This window comes from Olea europaea, unplaced genomic scaffold (genome assembly GCF_002742605.1).
Source record: "Olea europaea var. sylvestris unplaced genomic scaffold, O_europaea_v1 scaffold2599, whole genome shotgun sequence".
Classification (NCBI taxonomy): Eukaryota; Viridiplantae; Streptophyta; class Magnoliopsida; order Lamiales; family Oleaceae; genus Olea; species Olea europaea.
The window spans coordinates 60,432-86,069 of NW_019244304.1; the positions used below are offsets into that span (position 1 = coordinate 60,432).

The following is a 25,638-nucleotide window of genomic DNA, read 5'->3' on the forward strand; positions in this document are numbered from 1 at the left end:
AATAAGAAATGCTTTTAAGCCAAACACGCTAGACACTCTAAAAAAGTTGTATTAATTTAAAATAAGGGTACGTTTGATTGGCATGGAAAATGTTTCCTAGAAAATAAAATATTTTTCTTATTTTAGAAAAATAAAAACCCACCTCTCGCGAAAGAAATATTTTTCTCAAAAAAGGGAAAACTGGGGATATTTTTAAAGGTTAAAAAATATTTTCCATGAAAAAATGACAATCAAACACTTCAAAAACTGATATTCGAGTGGAAAAAACCAATTTTCACGAAAAAAATTTCAATCAAACAAATGTTAAAGGTCCGTTTGATTGCAATGATGTAATTTGGATGGAAAAAAAGAATTTCAGGGAATTGAATTGTCTAGAACTTGTTTTATTGAGAATTGTCAATTAAATGTATTTAATTAGTATAATTTTCCTCCTGAAAAATGTTAAAATTTTGTACCTTTTGGTATTCGTTTGATTTTGTTTTTCAATTAAAGAGATATAATTTGTTACAGTTGTAAATATAATTTATTTTTATTGCCAAAAAAAAAAAGAAATAAAAAAAACGGGAAACCTGGAAATTGATTCCACAAATACATGGAAAATGGATCACGTGGATGGGAGGAGGGAAAACATTTTCTAAGTAAAATTTTTGCAATTAACACGTACAAAAATGGTGGATTTCCATTTTTCATGGAAAATGAATCTATTAAACAGACCCTAATTTCTCTCAATAGTAAGGATGTTAATGGGTTGAAGGAGCCATGCTCGCTTTGGAACGAACCGACTCGATTGAAGAAAGTGCAAGCTCCACATTTTTTTGTTCTTTTCGACTGAAAATTCATTTTTAATAATTTTTTGTTTCTTGGGCCCGGACAAGTCGACGCAAGTTGATGAATGGCTTGACCAAAAAAATTTAGCTCGATTCATCCCATGACTAGCCTCCAGGGCGAAGCCTTTATTTTAATGTTAGTTTGTTTAGGTAGTTGGAGGCTTCATGATTTGTTCTGCTGGCCTTTGACAACCTATTTGAATTATTTGATAACTCAAAATTTGATATTGCTACAAATTAAGACTTAAAGATAGCTACCAAATCAGCTTCATTTGTTTTTTGTGATCTTTTATGTCTTATTTAAAACGATACGTCTGTTTTATTAATTTCATATGTACTAAGAAAATGATATGCCATAATATAGAATAAGAAGTGAATTACGTGAATTAGTTGAGCTCATGTCCAAGAGCTGGCCAAACTCGTCCCATAAGCAATGGTCAAGTTCGTGGTGAGCTCGTCACTAAAATCTTTAATTCATACAAGATGACTAAAGGACTTTTTAAAATTGATGACGTAGCGACAGTTTTGTCACACTTTCTTTGGTAATTGCATTCCTCTTTATACAGCAATTGATCAAGTCAATCGAACTTATCATTTGGTAAGTTATTTATCGCATCAAAGTAAAGTTGAGATTACCTCTTTAATTTCAACATCAAAAATTCCATTAAAAATGTAAGAGTAAGAAGTGAATTACGTGAATTAGCTGAGCTCATGTCCAAGAGCTGGCCAAACTCGTCCATAAGCAATGGTCAAGTTCGTGGTGAGCTTGTCACTAAAATCTTTAATTCGTATGAGATGACTTAAGGACTTATTAAAATCGATGACGTAGCGACACTTGTGTCACACTTTCTTTGGTAATTGCATTCCTATTTATACAACAATTGATCAAGTCAATCGAACTTATCATTTGGTAAGTTATTTATCGCATCAAAGTAAAGTTGAGATTACCTCTTTAATTTCAACATCAAAAATTCCATTAAAAATGTAAGAGTAAGAAGTGAATTACGTGACTTAGCTGAGCTCATGTCCAAGAGCTAGCCAAACTCGCCCATAAGCAATGGTCAAGTTCGTGGTGAGCTCGTCACTAAAATCTTTAATTCATACGAGATGACTTAAGGACTTCTTAAAGTCGACGACGTAGCGACACTTGTGTCACTCTTTCTTTGGTAATTGCATTCCTCTTTATACGACAATTGATCAAGTGAATCGAACTTACCATTTGGTAAGTTATTTATCTCATCAAAGTAAAGTTGAGATTACCTCTTAAATTTAACATCAACAATTCCATTAAAAATGTAATATCAGTTTTCTATATTCTAATATTGTCTAGTGCAACGCAATAGTACTAAACCAAATGAGACTTTAATGTCATTATTATCTCAACTAATTGTCCAAATGACATTAAAGGTGTGTTTGAGTCCCTTTAATTTTGAAAAATGTATTATGGAATAGTCTATTGTTGGTAAATATGTGATTAAAAAAAGTTTTTGATTTGCTCATAATATTATTTTAATAAAAAACGTGTGGTTAAAAATGAATATTGTAAAAAAATAAAATAATGTGATAGAATATAGCCCTCATTAATTTTCATTACATTTCATTTTTCCTTCTTTTATTTTCAACCATACAGTTTTACATAAAATAATATTATACATAGACGAAAAACTTTTCTTTATTTTTCAACCACTCATTTAAAAAAAAAATACTATTTTGCCAATTAATTTTTCTACAAATTAGGGGTCAAACGGGGGCATGAAATAATAGGTGACAAACGTGGAAACGAGGGCTGAAGAGAACCCTTGACCACATGTAACCATAATCAATGCAACTAAAAACACCGAAACTATCAGAAGACCCTCACTTGATCACATGAGAGTGCAATTCGAAACTCATGTACCCATGCCTCATCTGTACATTCCATTCAACGCTGCTTGAAATTCTCTGCCAGCAAGTGTTTTTACTTTGTCTGGCTGGAACCACGTGGTGTACGGTGAGATGGGCCATCGCCACCCATTCCACCACCTATCTCCGCTGCTTTCCACAGCTTTTCCGCCTGCGCTCAGCCACCACTTTTACTTTTCTCTTTGGTTTCCAAGGAATGCCTTATCTTCATTTTCACATCCTAGATTAACATCTTTTTGGTTAAAAACCATCATTGGCCACTTTTTTTTCGAGTCGAACATATATAAAAACTTGTTCTTCTATTCGAACTTGGTTGCTCAATTTTTTTATTTTTAATTTTTTTTCCATTTCAATTCCATCATGATTCCGTTCCTAAAATTAATAAATTGTTCGTACTTAATCATTCAACTTTAATTAAGATAGTACGTTGAAGTCAAATTTATGGATTGCAACTCCGGAGAGATGCTCCCTGTCCCCAACCCGGGACAGGGAGATTTATTCACGACTCCGTTGGCCTTTGTAGCTTTTGCACAGATCAATTATATCGCACAATAAGGAAATCATCATTCTATTTGAATCAAGTATTTCATTTCTGCCCTGATTTTTTTGGATTAAAATTTAATTAAAATCTCAATTCAAAGTCAACATTAAATCTTAATCACATATTTTAAAGAACACACTATTTTTCAACCACATATTTCAACAATTTTTATTAAAAATCTAGAGGGTGTTTGACACCTATTTTGTTGGAAAATGAATTTTAGAATAGCAGATTGATGCGGAATGTGTGATGAAAAATAATGAAAAGTTTTTGATTTACACGGTTAAAAGAAGAAAGAGAAAATACATTTCGATAAAAATGGAAATCAAACCGGACACTAATTTTAATCCTTAACAAACATCCTCTAGAGAAGATTTCAATAAAGAATTTTGCTACACTAACATAGGGAATAATAGGGCCTGTTTGGGTCCGATTTATTCACCCAAAAAATTGATTTTTTGACCGTTATTTCACTATTCTAATCGTTATATTGGACTTCTTCTCTCACAGATGAATCCCACTTTTCCCCTAACGATCAAAAAATTAATTTTCAAAATCACTCCCAAATAGGCTCATAGAACACACACATGGGAGCTGAATTTTTTTAATTCAAACGGGACGCACGACTAAAATATGAGTGTACGTGCACTATTCTGTCAACCAATTTGGCCAATTTAGCTTAATTCTTCAATAAAAGTAGAGTGACACAACTGACATTGGGCAGAAATGATCTTTCAAAATCTATAAGCAACTCTTCCCGCCAATTCCCAAATTCATTTGTAACCCTAATTAATTCAGCTTCCGAAAAATTTGGAATCAGACTCAATGAATTGCAGCACAGATGAAAGATCTATAACTTCAGCCAAAATTTGGGAAATCATTCACATTCAGGGCAAATCTCCTGTTCCTCCTGACTGCCAATCCACCGGTAAATATACACGCACGCATACAAATTGAAAATTTTAGACTGCTTTTTGTAACTGATTTCGATTTATTTCTCTATGCTTTTGAAATTTGTACGTAGTGAATGTACATGTTGCGGAAATTGAGCCTTGACTAGCCAATACTCTGGCAAGGTCTGCAGCTGCTCTTTAGTATCATTACTTTGATTTGAATACTTTATTTGTTTTATACTTTAAAAATGTTATATTCAGATGTTCGAAATGTGATTGTTTCTCACATATAGTTCAGAACTGTGTTCTCACTGACTTTTTTTTTAGGATGTTGAATCAGATTGCGCCACTAGGAAATCTCTGCCATGTGAAACGTGTGCGCAAGATGCGTTTGGAGGAGGTATTATACTGTTATTCTCAAACACGTGTGTGCTTCTTTGTGGTTATGTGGTATTCGAATGCAAGTGTTATTTTAATATATCTTTTAACTTTCAGTGTAGCACAATAGGGCCTCGTATGATTTATTTATGGGGTTATGCTCAGCTTGGTCAATTTAGTCGTTATTTTGTGAAATTCTTACACTGCTGAATATGAAAAAAGGACTATTCAAAAGGTTTAAACTTGGAAACGGCTTGTACAATTAAGTTATCTCGAGCTAAGATGTTCTGTTCCTGTTGATCATAAATGTAGTAGTTCTGGTGCATTATGATTGTGCAGACTATTCCAAATCCGATTGAAGAAAACTTCTGAAAATAGACAAAAATGCTCCCATGAATGTTGATACTAATTCCCCTCAATAGAGGGTGTTGAGCGACTTAAATTAAGCACCTCTGCACACCCTAATACTATGTTGAACTACCTTATTTAAAAATTTAAACTATTATGGAATGCACATTTCTTTATCTTTATCAAAATTTAGTCTTCATCTCGCACCTACCACCTCCTCTGCTGTCTCACATCTATTGAATGAGTGTATACAAATTATGCTGATGTGAAATTTTAGTAGAGAATTGAAGAAAAATTCCACCAAATAATGTCCAACAAAAAGATGGCAATGCCGAAAATCTCATATTTTTTTCAAGGAAGAGAAATTGTTCATAATCACTAAGTAAATATGACAGTGCAACATCAAGTGTTAAATTTTATTTCTCCTCACTTCCATTTCTCATGCCCCATGTTCCTCTACTTTTAGTAAAGAGACAAAAACACTAGTTTTAATTTTTTCCCTGCACAATCTTATGACTTTAGATATCTATGAATTTGTCAGTGACCTTTACCTTATCTGACAAGGGAAAACTCAGTTACTTGTGATCTTATGTATCTCTTCGGGCAATGATAGCAAATGCAACCATATGCCTGAGCAAGTGCTTGAACTTGTGAATACATGCCATTTTAGTACTTTCATCACAAAGGTGAGTTAGCCTTTTACCAAATAGCTCTTAAATTGAAATAACATTTTTATTTCACTTATCTGTTAATAAGCAAGCTGATAACCTGTGTTTCACCTTTTTGCTTATATGAACTAAATCTTTAAAACGATGCCAATGAGAAAACTAAATCTTACCCATGTTGATTTTTTGTAGTTTAAGGCACAATAATGTTTCATTTTTCGTACATTTTATTTCATATAACTAGATCATTTGATACAATTTCCCTGTTACCGTGATTATTTTGCACCAAAGACATGATTTTAGATATGCAGATATGCACCATCAACAATAGAAGAATGGGAAGAACAATCTAAGCTATGGCCAACTTCCTTCCATCCACCCACCTAGTTAGTTCCTGAAAAGTGTATTTCTTTGTTGTATCCCAACATAATTTTGAATATCTAACTTTCTTTCGACCGGAGCAATATCGATGGCATAACTGGATTTAGTAAAGACAATTCGGAATCAGTTTCCAGCTTCATGACATATGCAGTTGGTTTGGCAAAATCTGGTGTTAGCTCGGTAACTACCTAATGCTTTCTGGATGCCTTTGCATCATTAAATACATGCTACTTTGGTGCCATATTTGAAATGAATTTATCTCCTTTTCACATTTATTGCTTGAAATTCCATTAGAGTTGTAATTTACTAGTTTCCAGATAAATTATTTAGACGTGTCGAAATGGAAAAGGTATGAAATTATAAATCTGAGTGAATGATAAATGAAGTGAAATTATCTTCTGTATGCTGCATTATCATTGTGCCTTTGTGAGAAATGAGATGAAATCCTACTAGATTGGCCTTGTAGGCTTCTATGATCCTAGGTAAAAGAGAGAACTTCACTTGTAATTTTTCAATGTGTTTATTCAAATGTAATGGAAGATCTACGTGAAAGGGCCATTACAAGGGCTTAGCAGTGCAGCTTAAACTGTTTAACATATTCTGCTAAAGCGTGCTGGCTGATTTTGCACGCATTTATATACATTCTGGTTATAGATATTGAGTGACATATTGTCCATCCTATGCCTTTTTCTTTGCTTTTTATCTTCGAAGATACTTGTACTTAGGATTGGTTGTTGGTCTTTTACAAACTCACTCTTTCAGGTCGTGAATGCTGCTGTCATTGTGGATCCTTCAACCATGCAGGTCATAGCAAGCTCACATGTCTAAGTCCTATCTTGTAATACTTCCATAAAAGAAAGCTGCATGGAAACAAGTTGCTCAAGTTTTCCAGAAGCAGCTCAATTTAATTTCATCAAAGCCAAAAACTGTCAGTCATTTCTTTCAAAATGTTCATGTTCATCCAAGGACACAAAGCATTCTTACAATGGTGTTTCTTGTTTACGTCCATGGAGCTGGTTTGAACATGAATTACATACGTGTTCTGGTTCTTGGCATCCTTTACAACGTGCTGTGATTGTAGAAAATTCTGCTGTGAGGGATAGGCATCTTTTTCCAGGGAATGGACGCAGTGCAGATGAATATGTTCAAGAGGACTATAAGGTGTCCTTTCCAGCAAGTTCTCTTTTGAAAAGACAAAAGATTAACCTTGCAAAAGTAACTTTGCATTATAAATTGTTATATGTCAGAGATAACTTGTTAATATATCTGGAGGGCTTAGCATGAGACGGTCATGTTTTTTTCAAATAATCAAAACTTTCATAATTGCAATTGCATTATATTTTACTGTGGTAAAATTTTATTCCATTGTTTTTCTTCATTTACTAAATTTGACAACAACGTTTGTATCTTTTAGCTAAATGATGATGGGAATATGAACTGTTTTGCAAATCATCTCTCTGATTCATCCAGACCTTATTTATGTACTGGTTATGACATCTACAGTCTACTTCTGTGGGAGCCATGCACAATGTGAGTTTCTTTTTCCAGACTATTATCTTCCACCATTAATTTTAGTTCTTTTTTTAATCAAGTACTTCTTGAGTAGGTTTTTCAGTCCTTGAGTTGTTGGATTCTCCCAGACATGCATCTTTAGTCAGTCTGAATATGATCGGTGTTACTTCTTGATCTAGCTGCTTAATCATATTGGATTTATATTAATTTCTGTTCATTTATATTTTTAGTAGGGGTTAAGATAAATCAGGTGTTTATTTTCATGTCTTCACGTACTCTTGTATTCAGGTGTGCAATGGCACTGGTGCATCAACGAATTAAAGTTATCTTTTATGCTTTCCCAAATGCAAGAGATGGCGCATTAGGGAAGTGTTCACAGATTGCAAGGAGAAAGAATCTTCAATCATCATTATGCTGTTTTTAGGGTTCTAATTCCTGAAGAGGTCCTTGAAAGGGAAGCATTAGTTGGAAAAACTGCCGAGAAAATCACACAAATTTTCTTGTAGGTATGGATCTTAGAGCATCTCTAATAGACTCTTTAAAAGTGAGATGCTTTTTATTTTTAAGATCTGAACTTTGAATCAGATTCGAATAGACTCTTTATTTTAGTTTTAAAAAAATAAATAGTGAGTTTGGCTCTCTACATATGAAAAGCCAAATTCACTCTTTATTTGTATTTTGTCTAGATTATATTTAATAAATTATGATCTTCAATAATCTACTGAGAGTATTCATATTATACTGAATTTTTAACTATTGACATCTAAAACAAAGTTTATTAATTGAAAATGAGGAAAAAACAATAAATGATTGTTGGAAAAAGTAAAATAAAGAGTTTGTTGGACTGAACAAAGTTTAGGTAAAGAATTTATATAGCCAACCTTAAATTTATGATGAATAAGACTCTCTTCAGGACAACTTTTTTCCGTTCACCGAAAAATTCGAAGCTGAACTTGAATAGACTTTATGATCTCTATTTAAAGAACTTTCCCTATGTATGGCCAACGGTACTTGAGAAAGCACTATGTTCTGTATGATTGAAAAAAAGTCTTGTATTTCCCTCTTTTCCTTCAGTATGCCCTACATTATTGTTGTGAGTAGTTTTCCTTCATTTATTTTTATTTTTTTCTGATTTTTAGAGGTAATAATTGAGTTGCTAATTTTTATTTTTTTTTATTTTTGCAGGAAAAGATCTCCATCAAATGGACTTTGTTATGTAAGAGTCAAAAGTTTTATAGAACGTTGTTGGAATCGTCCTTGTTTTGTTTGTTCAGTTGTTTATTGTTCAAACTGGATATCTCGATTTTAAGATGGATCATTGTATGATCATCAACATTGCTAATCGACAAACCCGGTCTAGTCTCCCAGTTCAACCTAAATGAAGTAAACTCTTTCTGATCGGGAAGATGCAATTAGGAAGGCCAATTCACGGAGGAAAGGGAGACAAATTGACATCGATTTCATTGTACAGTCTAAATTTTCCCTTTATTTAAAGTAGCTATGCACAAAGAGCAAGCTGCTCTTCTATCAGCAGAAACCAGAAAGCCTGTTTAGTCCCAACAGTTTTGATTGTAATTAGAACCTTTGTATTCCAATTTCTCAATAGTAAAAAAATCATGCTTGATTTGATTTAAAAAAAGTACTTTGTCTCCATGTTCAAGCTTCTATATTTCCAGGTTCCTTGTGGTTTATTTCGATTCTATCTCTTCATTTTATAGTTATTTCATATTCGCCTTGTTGATTGTTTTTCAGACTACGCCTCTTGAATTTTTCAACACTTGCATTCAGATACTGATCTTTTTTCCGTAAGCTTAAATCTTATATTATCCTAGTGTTCGAGGAAGCAATCTAGGGCATGTGTCGCTTTATCCCAAGAGCTAGAAATCAAGTGGTCAACATGCTTGCTTGCACTGTATCAATGCCTATGGCACAATTCTGGTTAGAATATATTTCCTATTTTCCTCTAGCATGTTGTTCGTGGAGATATTCACTAATGGAAGTTAAAAATGTAAAAAATAATAAGACGCCTTAATTAATACGATAGCTCAAATTAACCCCCCCAAGTTAATTTTTAGAATGAATTTGAAGTCCCACCCATGTTTGCATGCTTAGGAAGTGGGAATTATGCTTCTTCATAGCTCATCTATGGCATGTATACTAAAATGGATGAGATTATGCTCTCGTTTGATAGCAATTTTTCATTCAGATGAATTGATTTTTTAATCGTTATTTTATCATTTTAGCCATCATTTTTGAATCATTTACTCACAAGTGAAGCTCACTTTTCTCTCAAACAATAAAATTGTTAATTCTCATAATAACTACGAAATAGCCTTGCATGTCACAAGATGCAATGGATTTTATCATGAAAATAAAGAAAGAAAATGTGACAATTTTTTTAGACAATGTGAGATAACATTGCAAGAAATCACAAATATATATATATATATATATATATATACCCCGAGGAGTGTATCCCGAGGACTCAATCTATACCCCACCTCATTTCTCTTCTTCGGTCCTCGGGGTCACCTAAGTCCTCGAGATATTGTAGTCCTCGAGGACACATTTACATTCCCTCAATGTCCTCGAGAATAGTCCTCGAGACATACACCACCAACATGCCTCCTAAGACCTGGGTACCTAGCTAACAAACCTAAACACCCAAGGATTCCACATCAACCCTACCACCACTTGTCAAACAATTCCATTACAAGTAGGACACTCTTTATAATAGAAATTCCCTTGGATAAAAACATCCAACCAACACGATCCTACTAGGAGTACACTACCCACTCCTATAAAAGCAGAACCTTGGACTATTATTTAGGTACGTTTTTACATTGTTCTTCAGCACATAGCCTCACGCATATATTTCCCCTTCTGACTTAAGCATCGGAGGGGCGACGAGAACGCACCTCGTTGCCTTTGTTTCAGGTATCGGAAGATCACGTTCGTGCTCAACATCCGTCATCAAGCTCGGGAAATCTACAGATACGAATTTTTGGTAGCATCATATATATATATATCATTGTCTAATTTAATATAAAATATTTCAAACTAAAGCTTCGAAAAATAATTTCTAGATTATTTTTGGGATATTGATATTGATAACCCATTTTATTATAATTAGTTATATTTTAATTATATATGTTTCTAATCATGATCTGTTATCACACTTATATCTTCAATTTTTTTTTTCTTCCACCACATTCTTGTTTTCATTTTTTTTAATAATTAGTACGTTTGGGTTGATTAAAAATAAGAATACGATGAAAAATTAAGGCTGAAAATAAAATTCGATAATAATTAAAAGTCAAATATAGTCTTTTACTGTAATATAAAATTAGTGCGTAAATAAAAACGCATGGGAGTATAATAACCCTTTTGTCGGATCACAAAATTAGCCAGCGCCGTAGTTGCAATGACTAATTCACCCCGAGGATTTTATGAATTTTCTTTCACTTTCATTTTGGATAAAATAAATAAAAGATCAAATTGAAATCTTAAGGACGTTTCTGTCGAACACAGAAACAAAAACCAAAGGCACACTTCTGAACTCTGCTCAGGTAAAAGAAAAAATATTTTCAGACACCTGTATTAAGAGCTTTATATGCATTTGATTTGATTTTTGAATTGTTTTTGTGTTCAATAATTAAGCCCTGCTAGAAATTTCATGATTGAAATTGTGGGTTTTATTTATTTCTAAAACATTGTTTTGTAAAGAGAGATTTGAACTTCTACAAATTTGTTTTGTGTAGATATTTCATGACTCATTGAGTAGAAGGAGCCAAGAAGAAACTGCCACTCAATTTCGGTGGGATTTAAAGCAATTATGGCATATTTTCTTGCAATGAAGATGTGCCCACTTGCCATTTATAATTCAGTTGGACATATTAGCAAATTTGGTGAGTTCAAGTTATATTTCCAGAAATTATATGAGGATTGGTAGCTTGAATTTGAGTTTCTGCACCATTTTTATATATCCATTTTTGCCATGAATTTGAGTTTGGTTGATGGTCGAATACGAAGTTGTGACGTGGGCCTTTGGATGCCTCTTATTGAGGGTGTCTGCTAGTGTGAGAATAGGAGTGTGATTAGTCAATTGAGGAAAGAAGTATGTGACACATCCCGGCAATAGGCAGAGACCAAGATTTTTATGATGAGCTACAAGGTATTAGATCATCTTGAATGCTGGTGTAAAATTGAGTGTAAATTGGTATTTATCTAAAACTACTTTTGCATCCTCATTTACATTCCAGTGGATCTAAATTTAAATTTTGCTTCAATTTAAATACATTTTCTGCCAAAAAATGTAATTTGCATTTCCTTTACATCTCTCCACTGAAGAGGTTTCAGGTCACTTTGGAAATCTAAATCAAAATTTAGATCTATTTTACACTACGATTGGTGATGCTCTCAATACCTTTGTTAGTGAGGCCTATGTTTCTTCTTAATTTCTCTACAAGTAATGATATGATTCACTCCCCAAAATGGCTTCTGTCATGGATTGAGTCGTAATTCCCATTTACAAGAGCAACGAAAGAAACGAACACGCAAAAAAAGTAGTGATTTACCATCAATGTGTGAGCCATGCACACTTGCTGCATCAAACTAGTTTGAATCCTTTCCAGTGCATAGAGCGAGATTACTTTCTGCTATGCTTTAATTCATTTTACTGAACTCCGAGAGATGTTTTGTTCATCTACTTCTGTTGCTCTCCATGTGTTCCGTCTTGTCCTTAACTGCTGTCTTGTTTCACTTCAAATCAGATAGACTGCAATTCAGGTGTCACGCTATGTTCTCATCCGAAGAAGCATCATCTCGTCGCCAGTTTGTCATAGGATGTAGCACCATTTATTCATGTGCATTTCTCAACCTGAACTGCAAGTTAGTCGAGTTGCCTGCTTGGGCAGGGGAGGAATCAAATGCCTTGGATGATAATAATGATGGAGTGCTCGGGGCTATGAAGTCCTTGTTCGATCCTAATGAGAAGACAAAATCTGGAAAAGTTTTGCCAAAGGCTTACTTGAAATCAGCGAGAGAGGTGTTGAAGACACTGCGTGAATCATTAAAGGAAGATTCGAAGGATATTGCTAAATTTAGACGAACGGCTGATGCAGCAAAGGAGTCGATTAGAGAATATCTGAATGGTTGGAGAGGGCAAAAGACAGTTGTCAACGAGGTAAATTCATTTGACTGACTTTTACAAAAAGTTGAATAGGTGGTTTATTTTGCTGCAGACATATGCTTAACATACAAATAAAACAGGAAAATATATATGAAGGCGTTGATTGTTTTCAGTTCTTCAAAAGAGAGTCTTCTAGAGTTTGAGAATTTGCACTATTATTCAGCCATTTTTGTGAATGGATAATATTTTGACAGTATTAAAGAAGAAAAAATAAGTTAAAATTCATGTTCTTATACTATCTCTCTTTGTGTTAAATAGAACGTTCTATTGTCTCTTTGTTGGACAGGATAGAAAAGTGAATTGAAGGATTATACCTGACTCTTTCTTTGTCGGGTGGCTAAATTGCTGTCACGGTTTTCGTTTGTTACACCACACCTTTTTAAACTAAAATGGTCATAAGTAAAATGACATAAGTAACACACTTTTTGAACTTTTTTATTTGACATAAATCATTTTTTTTTCCCTTCCCCCACAGCCATTTATCTTTATCTTTTTATAAACATCAATTGTACAGGGCAGCAGCATGAATTTGGCTTCACAGTTGAAATGGAGGAAGAAATTAATCCCAGTTTCGAACTATTGTTTTCCCAACACTCAGTTATCTTCCCTAACAATCTCCTTTCCCCCCTTCATGTCAACGCTCACTGCCCCACCACCTCTTCCTCCTCCACCACCACCTCCACAACCACGCCCCAAAACCCTTTTCCCCCATATTCCACAGCCTTAGTCTAAAGCACCGTCATTATAACCAACCTGTACGCGACATCCTTATCGGCGTATCCATCAAAATGGTGTGTTTATGAAGTGGAGCAACAAGCAAAAATTGTGGTGATAATATAACCACCCTTCTTGGAAAATTTTCCCAAAAAACACCCACACCTCAAATGGAGTAAGTAAATAGACAAAATAGCAAAAAGAGAATGTGCTTGTGTTGCAAATTGTCCGCACAAAAACGACGTGATAAATCTTTTACAGCAAACATAAAATGTTGACATGTTTGATAGGTTGAACTGATTCATAGTGGGCATTTCTAAGAAGGAAAAGGAGTTAAAATCTTGTCCATTATTCTGCAGTACTAAATATGACAGGAGGGCATTGATACATCAATGTTTTACCTCTCGTTGAGTTAATTATCGTTATTTTATGTCATTTGATCTCCTGGATGCAGGAATCATATGTTGTGCTCGAGAAGGCCATTAGATCTCTTGCCAGCTTCTACTCGAAGGCAGGGCCATCTGCTACCCTTCCAGAGGAGATTAAGTCTGAAATCTTAAGCGACTTAAACAAAGCAGAAGAACTTTTGTAGAATGAGTATCTTTCTTCACTTGTTTAAATGCATCAAGTGCCACCAGACTACTTGTTGATGACCACTTTCATTTAATCAGTGTATAATCAGTCGGTCTCTAGTACTTCTGTGTTATTGTGTACCACAAAAATATATGAATTTTTTTTTTGCGGAATATAAATTATTGCAGTTGAACTTTTAGTTTCAAATGGTGTTGAGTAGCACCTGGCTTCGTTTGACCTCCGGAGTCTGCTCCTTGGAGAAGTCTCAATCCATGTCGAATCTGATGCTTAAAATATATGATTCCATGCCCTTCTTTTAGTTCATTTTTTGAAAATTCATTTTTCTCTGAATTCATTTTTAATCATACATTTTCTCACTGAAATGATTTACCCGTTAATCCCAAATTTTTTCTTAGTTTTAATTACACTTTTCAAAAAATCACCATTACAATATTCGTTTTTTCCAAAAAATGGGGCTCAAACAAACTTTATTCATTCTTGATCTTCGATCCATCATTCTCTTGCTTCAAATAGGAGAAGGATTTAGACGTATATACTAACAAGTATCTTGAAACTTGTTTGGACGATTTCGAGTTTCTATCTACATTCAATCTTCATTGCTTGCCATTTGAAAAGACTTTTGAAAGTCATAAAGTGCTTTTAAGCATGTTTGAATAACATTTTACAAGTACTGTCTGTATTCATTGGGAGTTAGGAGACCTGAAGAAGCATAGGTATAAAATACTGCACTTATTTCCTCATTTATTTATTTACTTACTTAAATACACATATTTATCAATTTTTTAATACAATTTAAATCTGAAACCCAAAAATGAATTTGAAAATAAAGTGGAATTCTTTAACCCCCCCCCGCCCCATTATCTATACCAAGATTCAAGTCAAGTCAATTGATTTGATCACATAATTAAAGGAATTGATTTGACAACTTTCAAGACAATACACCAATTATGCTTTGATCATATACATAACATCTAGCCATTTCCTTTCAATAATCTATGCATGGTCCAAGACCTTGCACTATAAATGGGAGTTAAACTCAAACATTGGACTATCCTTCACCAATTATTTACACTATTCATTTCTATCTCTATCACTTTGTCTGAACGCCTTTACTTTTTCTCGTCTTTTTCCTATTAAATATAGTCACACACTTACACAATCACACAATCCGACACGCGACTCAAGGATCTCCCTCCAACAATCACTTCTTCTATCATTTTTGAATTGTCAAGTGAAAAGTAAGTGTAGTAATACAAATTGTTCTTTCATTATTTAAATTACAAAACTTTATGTTATGAATATAATGATTAGGAAATCCAAGTTATAATTATTATAAGGGTCTTATATGTCTAAGTTCAAAGGACAGGAGTTTAGTAGCGCTACACATGGGAATTACAACCACGGAGTTCAAATTTTAATTCCCGTGTCCCCATATGTATAAATTCAGAGGATCGGAGTTTAGTATTGCTACGCATGAGAATTATAGCCACAAAGTTCGGATTTTAATTCCCGTGTCTCCATATGTATGTTATGATTTTCCGTAATTAAATATGAGATGCAAATTCGTTATTACTCATTTACTGAGATTTATGTCTCACGTGTATACGTTAAAAATTTTATAGGTAACTAAAAAGGGCGGATTTGAGACGATCGGAGGTGAATTGTGCTTGTGTGGATGAAAATGAAGAATGATTTAAGCTTAAGATTTTGATGATTTTTATTTTTTATTTTTTTTATTTATTTTAATAATTTCATGTTCAAAAAATATTATGTTTTACATTGTTTATGAAAGTATTATCTTACGGTACATTTATAACGATTTGAAAGGTAAAAATTTGGATTGTTACATAGTACATGCCAGCAGACAGTAAGCATTAAATAGGAAGTAATTTCCAAACATGTTCGAATAAGTTACTTTTAGTTAAAAAAGAAGGTTAATCATTTTGCAAGTAATTCTTACCTTACTGTTTAAAGTAGTAATCTACTCATTTTTAATTTTTATCAATAGAAAATTTTAATTATTTTAAAACTTATTTACTTATAAGTTAACTTTTAGTTTGGCCAAACACAAACATCTCTTTGATATGTATGAGCTATGCAATGACCACATTGGGATAGCTGTCCAACTCAGGTAAAAGATAAGTAAATTATCAAAGGTGTATTCACTTTTTCTGTAAACATAAGAAATCATGTCAAAGAATTGTTACCATCAGTAGTAACAAAAAAGCATCGCTATGCCTAACCATCACTGAAGATGTGAAATGAGTCGAACAATCATACTTGCCGTATGTGGAGTGTCATTCCAGAGGTATTGACCAAGGACTGAAAGAAGTGCTCCACCAGCTAAAAACAACAAAAAATTGTCGTAGTCAAACAATCTTAGCATAGTTCTATTCAAAAAAAGTGAAAATAAAAGCGTGTCGAATTTGGCTGATTACACTAGTTTCAGAACAATTAGCACAAATACAAACATGCTAGCAAATATTAAGAAAATCTCAAATAAATTCATCCCAAATATCAAGTAAACATTGAATTCAAAATACCTGAGTGTCGTATGTACCAACTCTCTCTGTCGGTATGTGTAGATCATAACCCAAATGTGGTCTTCCAGATAAATCCTATGATATGGTCAACAAGAATATAATGATAACATAATATCTAAACTTTTCATTACTAAAACCAACAGCATAACTTTGGATAAAAACCACAACAGGCAGTCAAGGGAGTAATCTAATCTTGTTATACATAGTACTTCTGCCTCCTTTATGCATCCAAGAATGATTGAATGAGTTCAGTATCCTTCTCATAAAGGTTATCCGCCATATTCACTTAATGAGATTAAATAAAATTCAAGGATGCATCTGAAACGAGAGGTTATCCCGTACATTGTCCAAGTCCACATGGGCAGACACCATTTTTTTAAAATTTAATTTGATGGAAAATAATAAAACTGACGGAAGAGTTACTTCATAGAAGGTTTGGTACGATACCAATGAAACATGTATTAGTGCTTCGTCAAGTGGAGCTGAGAAGTCTCCAAACCGGTTGATTCCTTTTCTATCACCAAGGGCTTGTAGCAAAGCCTGCATGGACAATCATTCTGAGCTGTCATTTTCAATTTATACAGCTGAAAATTTTAGGGATAAAAAATAAGAAACGACGTATTCAAGTAAAAGACACTAGTTGAAGGCTTCTAGAAACTTAAATCACTTTACTCTGCTCATTACACATTACAAGCATACTTTAACCTACAGAAATCACTCTCTATAGATAGAACAATTGTGTGACTTCCGGAGACATGGAGAAGTACAAACATAGAAGTTAAAAATCAATAAAAAATTGAGTGTAGCTTTTTGGATAATAACCAAGAACAAATCCATAATGGTTGTAAGGTCAATATAGATGTACACTTTTGTTTAATGAAGGGCCGGACTTACAAACCCATGCCCTGTCCATAAATCATAAGCCGATAACAAATATCAGAACAAACAGCACATAGCACAGAAACAAAGAACATATACATGTTTGGCACACCATAATTGACTGGACTACACATCATGATGAACAAGATATTAGCTTCTTTTTCTTCATTGATAGAATCCACTACTAACCAATCCCATCTAACAAATAAGCACATAAGGTCAATGTGATATCTAAACATTTGTTGGACGAACAATAAATTTTGTAATAAAGAACTGGTAAACTTATTCCAAACTCACCGTTCCAATGGCGAGGGCAACATCTTCATTGGTATGATGATCATCAATGTGAGTGTCCCCAGTAGCCTTCACATGCACATCAAACAATCCATGCGAAGCAAGTTGCTGAAGAAACATAAAGAAAATCAAACTATTAGCATAAAAGCAGATTGATAGTCCCAGAATAAAATTAACACCCGCAGCATTTTATTCGCTACTATACAAAAATAAGCCCAGTCCCACTAAACTTGTGATCAACCACATGATTCCTTTTTCTCCACTCTGTTTCGATTCATTGCTAGACTAATTGAAATTGACATCGACTTTTAGCAAATTATATTCATAGCAGACATATTACTGTATAAAACCAAAAGTTTCTTCCTTCAACACAAATCTTTCTGACAAAATATTTACATAACTAATCACTGAAACAGAAACAAAACTCACATCCAACATGTGGTCCAGAAATGGTATCCCTGTATTATTTTCAGCCACGGCATTACCATCCAGATTAATCTCCACGTGCACATTCGTCTCCTTCGTAACCCTCTTCACTTCTCCAACTCTTCCACCTATATCTCCCAAAGAATAATATCACCACCAAAAAAAAAAAAAAAAATCAAAAATCAAAAAATAAAAAATCGATCAAGTAATACTGTAAAACGCAACGGACTTGTTTAGGGAGGGTATAAACCCCATAAATCGAGCTTTAGCTTAGTGATGTAGGATACAATAGGAGTCATTACATTCCACCCCTATGTCCATGGCCACCATATACTAATTGTATCCGAGATGGCTAAGCTAAAAAATGATTAATACATTTATAGCCAGTAGGGTTCGGGCATCCCGGTTTTAAGGGTATGTTCTACTTTTACCCAAACTGGTCCTAACAAAAATCACAAAACAAAAGATACGCCAAAAATATTAAACTTAGACAAGTAATTACCCAGTTCTTTCGTCATCGAAGGAGACCCATTAGCATCGAAGGCGTGAGGGATTGTAAAGTGAGAGCGAGAGTCCATTATTGGAAAGAGGGTTCGGAGGAGATGCGACTTACGAAGGCGAGCGGGGAGAAGAACCGGTTGAGAGAGGTTAAATCGTGTTCTGGACAACCAAGCTGGGGTTAAGGTAGAAGAATTAAAGATACGATGACGAATCGAAACCTCCATGTAGTAGGCGGCTGCCACGGGTGGTGCTCGGAGGAGTGAGTGGCGGAGGAAGGGAATAGCACTCCTCAACTAAATACGTACTATACACGTGTGCAATTTTGAAAATTAAAAAAGTCCATAGGGTTTATGGGAATTGACTTTTTTTTTATGTGAGCCACCTATTCTTAAAAGAAAATCAAATATGATGATTAGAATAGTGAAATAATGGTCAAAAAATTAATTTTTTTTGAAGAAAAATACTCTCCAAACGAGCTCTTAAGTTAACTTTTAATTTTTATTAACTTTTTAACCATGAATTTCACAATTTTTTTCAAAATTTTCTAAAATTATCATTTTTAACAAAATCAAACAGGGACTGGAATTGTTTACTTATGAAAGTAACTTTTACTTACTCCTTGTTTGCTCCCATTATTTTCAAAAGATACATTTTCCTATATTTTAATTTCAATCACACATTTTTCATAAAATAATATCACACACAAATTTAAAATTTTTTTTTATTTTTTAACTATACATTCTCCATCAAATTATTATTCCCAAAGAATAATATTATGTAACTTCACTGAGATTGCATCCCTAATTTAGATGTCATTAGATGATAGATTAAATAAAATGTGAAATTAAATAAGTAATCTAATTTCACTTATTATTTTAATGTCACATTACCGCCACCTAAACTGGATTTGGAACTCCAGTGAAGCCAAATAGAATTACTCTGTTACAAAATGTATTTATAGAGGTGTAGAATGTATTTTGGAATAGTATGATTGATGAAGAATGTGTAGTTAAAAAATAAAAAAAATCGATCAACGTGTAATATTATTTCATTGAAAAATATTTAGTTAAAAAGAAGCAAAAGAAACATATATGTTGAAATTAATGGGCATCAAATAAGGGCTTGGTCTTTAAATAAGAATGGGGGGTGTTATATCCAGAATGTACTAAACATAGAAATATTGTAAAGACAAATGTAATAGGACCATAGGAGTTGCAAAGTGGACATTACACTAGCTTGGTTTTAGAGAACAAGGCATTAAGTCCTTGTTCGATATCCATTATAAAGATAAATTTTGGTAAAATATATTATGAAAATAGTATTTTTTGGAAGAATATGTGGTTAAAAATGAATGAAAATTTTTCTATTTACATGTAATATAATTTTATTGAAGAATATGTGGTTGAAAAGAAGAGATAGAAAAATGTATTAAAATTCTAAAGGATGCCAAACAAAGGCAAAAATTAGAGCTTCTTGTTTCTTAGATTGAGCTATTGAAGCAATGTGCCGGACTATAATCGATCACTTTTTGAAGAAATGATAACACATGGATAAGAGTTGCGATAGAAACTTCCATTATTGAAAATCATATCAGAATATAAGTTTCTTTAGGACTATAATCTTATCTTAATAACTTTTGTCGATAACATGCCTAATCTTTATCCGGAATAAAGTTTGTTATGTATCAATGAACATTTTTATTTCACATGACATATACAAAATGTTGGAAATAATCAACTTGGGTAATTGGCACAAAACGTCCCTACCTTTCAAGTCTATTGTGGAAAAAGTCTCTATCTTTCATTTTTTGACATTTTTGCCCCTATTTTCAAATTTCTTTGCACTGAACGTCCTTTTTACCAATTTTTGACATAAAATGACTAAAATACCCTTCTATTTAAATAAAACAAAAAAGAAAAGAAAAGAAAAATAAAAATAAATTGCAACTATAAGCCTAAACTTTTAAAAATGCAAAAAACCCCCCTAAATATAACTTCATCTTCTTCCCAAACATCACCCCCACAATACAGCCGCCGTCCACCTCACCAACCACCGCCTGAAACATCATTTTTAGGCTGCCTTTTGAGCAGGTTTTGGACAATCAGTCGGATTTGAATTTGCAAACTGGGAGATGCCAGTTCGATCAACTTACATAACACAAAATAAATCCAACTTCCAAATCAAAACTCATGCAACAAATCAAAAAATTTAAATTAAGATCAATAAAAATAAAGACAATTACCCAGTTCTTTCGTCATCGAAGGAGACCCATTAGCATCGAAGGCGTGAGGGATTGTAAAGTGAGAGCGAGAGTCCATTATTGGAAAGAGGGTTCGGAGGAGATGCGACTTACGAAGGCGAGCGGGGAGAAGAACCGGTTGAGAGAGGTTAAATCGTGTTCTGGACAACCAAGCTGGGGTTAAGGTAGAAGAATTAAAGATACGATGACGAATCGAAACCTCCATGTAGTAGGCGGCTGCCACGGGTGGTGCTCGGAGGAGTGAGTGGCGGAGGAAGGGAATAGCACTCCTCAACTAAATACGTACTATACACGTGTAATTTTGAAAATAAAAAAAGTCCATAGGCTTCATGAGAAAAAGTGAGCCACCTGTTCTAATAAAAAAATCAAATATAATGATTAAAATAGTAAAATAAAGGTCAAAAAATTAAATTTTTTTAAAAAAAAATACTCTCCAAACGAGCTCTTAAGTTAACTTTTAATTTTTATTAACTTTTTAACCATGAATTTCACAATTTTTTTCAAAATTTTCTAAAATTATCATTTTTAACAAAATCAAACAGGGACTGGAATTGTTTACTTATGAAAGTAACTTTTACTTACTACTTGTTTGCTCCCATTATTTTCAAAAGATACATTTTCCTATATTTTAATTTCAATCACACATTTTTCAATAAAATAATATCACATACAAATTTAAAATTTTTTCTTATTTTTTAACTATACATTCTCCATCAAATTATTATTCCCAAAAAATAATATTATGTAACTTCACTGAGATTGCATCCCTAATTTAGATGTCATTAGATGATAGATTAAATAAAATGTGAAATTAAATAAGTAATCTAATTTCACTTATTATTTTAATGTCACATTACCGCCACCTAAACTGGATTTGGAACTCCAGTGAAGCCAAATAGAATTACTCTGTTACAAAATGTATTTATAGAGGTGTAGAATGTATTTTGGAATAGTATGATTGATGAAGAATGTGTAGTTAAAAAATAAAAAAAATCGATCAACATGTAATATTATTTCATTGAAAAATATTTAGTTAAAAAGAAGCAAAAGAAACATATATGTTGAAATTAATGGGCATCAAATAAGGGCTTGGTCTTTAAATAAGAATGGGGGTGTTATATCCAGAATGTACTAAACATAGAAATATTGTAAAGACAAATGTAATAGGACCATAGGAGTTGCAAAGTGGACATTACACTAGCTTGGTTTTAGAGAACAAGGCATTAAGTCCTTGTTCGATATCCATTATAAAGATAAATTTTGGTAAAATATATTATGAAAATAGTATTTTTTGGAAGAATATGTGGTTAAAAATGAATGAAAATTTTTCTATTTACATGTAATATAATTTTATTGAAAAATATGTGGTTGAAAAGAAGAGATAGAAAAATGTATTAAAATTCTAAAGGATGCCAAACAAAGGCAAAAATTAGAGCTTCTTGTTTCTTAGATTGAGCTATTGAAGCAATGTGCCGGACTATAATCGATCACTTTTTGAAGAAATGATAACACATGGATAAGAGTTGCGATAGAAACTTCCATTATTGAAAATCATATCAGAATATAAGTTTCTTTAGGACTATAATCTTATCTTAATAACTTTTGTCGATAACATGCCTAATCTTTATCCGGAATAAAGTTTGTTATGTATCAATGAACATTTTTATTTCACATGACATATACAAAATGTTGGAAATAATCAACTTGGGTAATTGGCACAAAACGTCCCTACCTTTCAAGTCTATTGTGGAAAAAGTCTCTATCTTTCATTTTTTGACATTTTTGCCCCTATTTTCAAATTTCTTTGCACTGAACGTCCTTTTTACCAATTTTTGACATAAAATGACTAAAATACCCTTCTATTTAAATAAAACAAAAAAGAAAAGAAAAGAAAAATAAAAATAAATTGCAACTATAAGCCTAAACTTTTAAAAATGCAAAAACCCCCCCTAAATATAACTTCATCTTCTTCCCAAACATCACCCCCACAATACAGCCGCCGTCCACCTCACCAACCACCGCCTGAAACATCATTTTTAGGCTGCCTTTTGAGCAGGTTTTGGACAATCAGTCGGATTTGAATTTGCAAACTGGGAGATGCCAGTTCGATCAACTTACATAACACAAAATAAATCCAACTTCCAAATCAAAACTCATGCAACAAATTGAGCTATTGAAGCAATGTGCCGGACTATAATCGATCACTTTTTGAAGAAATGATAACACATGGATAAGAGTTGCGATAGAAACTTCCATTATTGAAAATCATATCAGAATATAAGTTTCTTTAGGACTATAATCTTATCTTAATAACTTTTGTCGATAACATGCCTAATCTTTATCCGGAATAAAGTTTGTTATGTATCAATGAACATTTTTATTTCACATGACATATACAAAATGTTGGAAATAATCAACTTGGGTAATTGGCACAAAACGTCCCTACCTTTCAAGTTTATTGTGGAAAAAGTCCCTATCTTTCATTTTTTGACATTTTTACCCCTATTTTCAAATTTCTTTGCACTGAACGTCCTTTTTACCAATTTTTGACATAAAATGACTAAGATACCCTTCTATTTAAATAAAACAAAAAAGAAAAGAAAAGAAAAATAAAAATAAATTGCAACTATAAGCCTAAACTTTTAAAAATGCAAAAAACCCCCCTAAATATAACTTCATCTTCTTCCCAAACATCACCCCCACAATACAGCCGCCGTCCACCTCACCAACCACCGCCTGAAACATCATTTTTAGGCTGCCTTTTGAGCAGGTTTTGGACAATCAGTCGGATTTGAGTTTGCAAACTGGGAGATGCCAGTTCGATCAACTTACATAACACAAAATAAATCCAACTTCCAAATCAAAACTCATGCAACAAATCAAAAAATCTAAATTAAGATCAATAAAAATAAAGACAGGTCAATTGCTCGTAAGGCATTTACAGGAGCTCAATTTCTCCCACTAAGTCATTAATTATCATAAAAGGAATAAAATTTAATTAAACAACAAAACTCTGAATCCAATAATCACAATCAAATTTGTCAACTATAAAACACAGAATCAATCCAAATTCCAAATCAAACAATTAAGAAAAAAAAATCTATAGTAGGAAACTAAAAAATAATGGCAGATCTAAGCAAAACTGTAAAAGAGATGGAATTTGACGACACGCGAATCCTTGATTGTAGATATCAATGGAAACAGAGACACGCTCAGAGCCAGATTTGAGCCTTGTGAATGGGCCTCCTGAACTGGCAATAGTCGATGAGGCCAAAAAAGAATCGCCAAGAAGAATAAATTCAGAGCAATTTTTTCTTAAGATTTTGAATTTTTAGAATGAATGATGCAATTTAGGGTTGTGGTCTTGTGGAATGCCAATAATGTTCCTCTTTGTGTTTGACCTCCTCCGGGGCATCGTTTTCATTGACGGATTGGGCAGGCACCCTGAAAATGAACGTTTTAGGCTGTGGTTGGTAAGGTGGAGGGCGGCAGCGGAGTGGGTGTGATGTTTGGGAAGAAGATGAAGTTATATTTGGCTGGGGGGGATGGGTTTGCATTTTTAAAAGTTTAGGCCCTTAGTTGCAACTTATTTTTCTTCTTCTTTTCTTTTCTTTTTTGTTTTATTTAAATAAGAGGGTATTTTAGTCATTTTATGTCAAAAATTGGTAAAAAGGACGTTCAGCGCAAAGAAATGTGAAAATAGGGGCAAAAATGTCAAAAAATGAAAGGTAGAAACGTTTTCCACAATAAACTTGAAAGGTAGGAACGTTTTGCGTCAATTACCCTAATCAACTTAATTGAACTATGCACATTAAAAAGGCGTTGCAAATCTTACCTATATAAATGCAATTTTGATTAACAAAATATTAATTAGTTTAACAGTATATATAATAAATTAAACTTATTTATATGTAGACTATGTAAGCTTACCCAAACATGCTCGTTCAAAATAAAGACCCATTTAATAGTGATTTTGAGAATTAATTTTTTGACTGTTATGGAGAAAAGTGGGGGTCACATGTGAGTGAAGAAATAAAAAATGACGACTGTAATAGTGAAATAATGGACAAAAAATAAAATTTTTCGGGGTGAAAAAGCACTACCAAACAGGGCCTAAGAGGAAATACCTCTAGATAGCCTAAATAAAAGGGAGTTTTGTAAGATTAGACCAAAAAATATAAACATTTGAAAAATAGCCTTTAAAGAATAACTTTTCCAAAAATACCCCTTATTGTGAAATTGCAACCAAAGTCACTACAATGTATAATTACCTTCAATTAGGTCCTCAAATAAATATAGATAAAAAATCTTTAATAAATTTAACCCCAAGTATTATACAAAATTTTATTGATCTAAAAAACGGAACAGAAAATGAATTAAATTATTTAGAAAAATATCTGAAAGGATTCTTTACAGAATATTTAGATCCAAAATTAAAAATTAAAAATATTTCTATAGATAATAGTACAATCAAAATAGAAAATGATATATATAAACTAATTCTTAACTTAAGAAGAAGAAGAATTAGAAAACTAAATATAATTATTGAAGAAAAAGTTATAATAGAAAATAGTGAATTTTATAAATTCTATTGTGATATTTTAACTACTTATGAAGATTTTAATTGGTTCAAAAATCTAAACCCCTCCGCTGCACACTCTGAAGAAATGGTATCAGAGTCATGTTACGAACCAAAAAATATGATAAATATATTAGATGAAGAAAGTATAATAGAAGCATTTTTGAAAAATGTTGAAAAACATAAAAAACCTAGTTATCCCTATTTACC

The 25,638-nt window shown here is 32.9% G+C and overlaps 2 protein-coding genes and 1 pseudogene across 4 annotated transcripts; 2 read left to right on the plus strand and 1 right to left on the minus strand.

Moving 5' to 3' along the window:
* Positions 1-4,095: 4,095 nt before the first annotated feature.
* On the plus strand, positions 4,096-9,346 carry LOC111382995 (annotated as a pseudogene).
* Positions 9,347-10,836: 1,490 nt separating this feature from the next.
* Positions 10,837-14,124, plus strand: LOC111383003 (photosystem II D1 precursor processing protein PSB27-H2, chloroplastic). 2 transcript variants are annotated; one of them, XM_023007047.1, is made up of 4 exons: positions 10,837-11,016; positions 11,209-11,355; positions 12,220-12,632; positions 13,807-14,124. In XM_023007047.1, exons 2-4 carry the CDS (start codon positions 11,283-11,285, stop codon positions 13,942-13,944), a joined length of 624 nt encoding a protein of 207 aa, XP_022862815.1. In that variant the 5' UTR covers positions 10,837-11,016; positions 11,209-11,282; the 3' UTR covers positions 13,945-14,124. The 2 variants fall into 2 exon arrangements, with proteins under 2 accessions (XP_022862815.1, XP_022862816.1); XM_023007048.1 differs by lacking the exons at positions 10,837-11,016; positions 11,209-11,355 and adding an exon at positions 11,392-11,621.
* Positions 14,125-16,085: 1,961 nt separating this feature from the next.
* On the minus strand, positions 16,086-21,140 carry LOC111382996 (imidazoleglycerol-phosphate dehydratase-like). 2 transcript variants are annotated; one of them, XM_023007038.1, is made up of 6 exons: positions 20,832-21,140; positions 18,092-18,216; positions 17,666-17,770; positions 16,937-17,029; positions 16,490-16,564; positions 16,086-16,289 (listed from the first exon to the last, which is right to left on the minus strand). In XM_023007038.1, exons 1-6 carry the CDS (start codon positions 21,052-21,054, stop codon positions 16,221-16,223), a joined length of 690 nt encoding a protein of 229 aa, XP_022862806.1. In that variant the 5' UTR covers positions 21,055-21,140; the 3' UTR covers positions 16,086-16,220. The 2 variants fall into 2 exon arrangements, with proteins under 2 accessions (XP_022862806.1, XP_022862805.1); XM_023007037.1 differs by lacking the exon at positions 20,832-21,140 and adding an exon at positions 18,591-18,929.
* Positions 21,141-25,638: the final 4,498 nt, after the last annotated feature.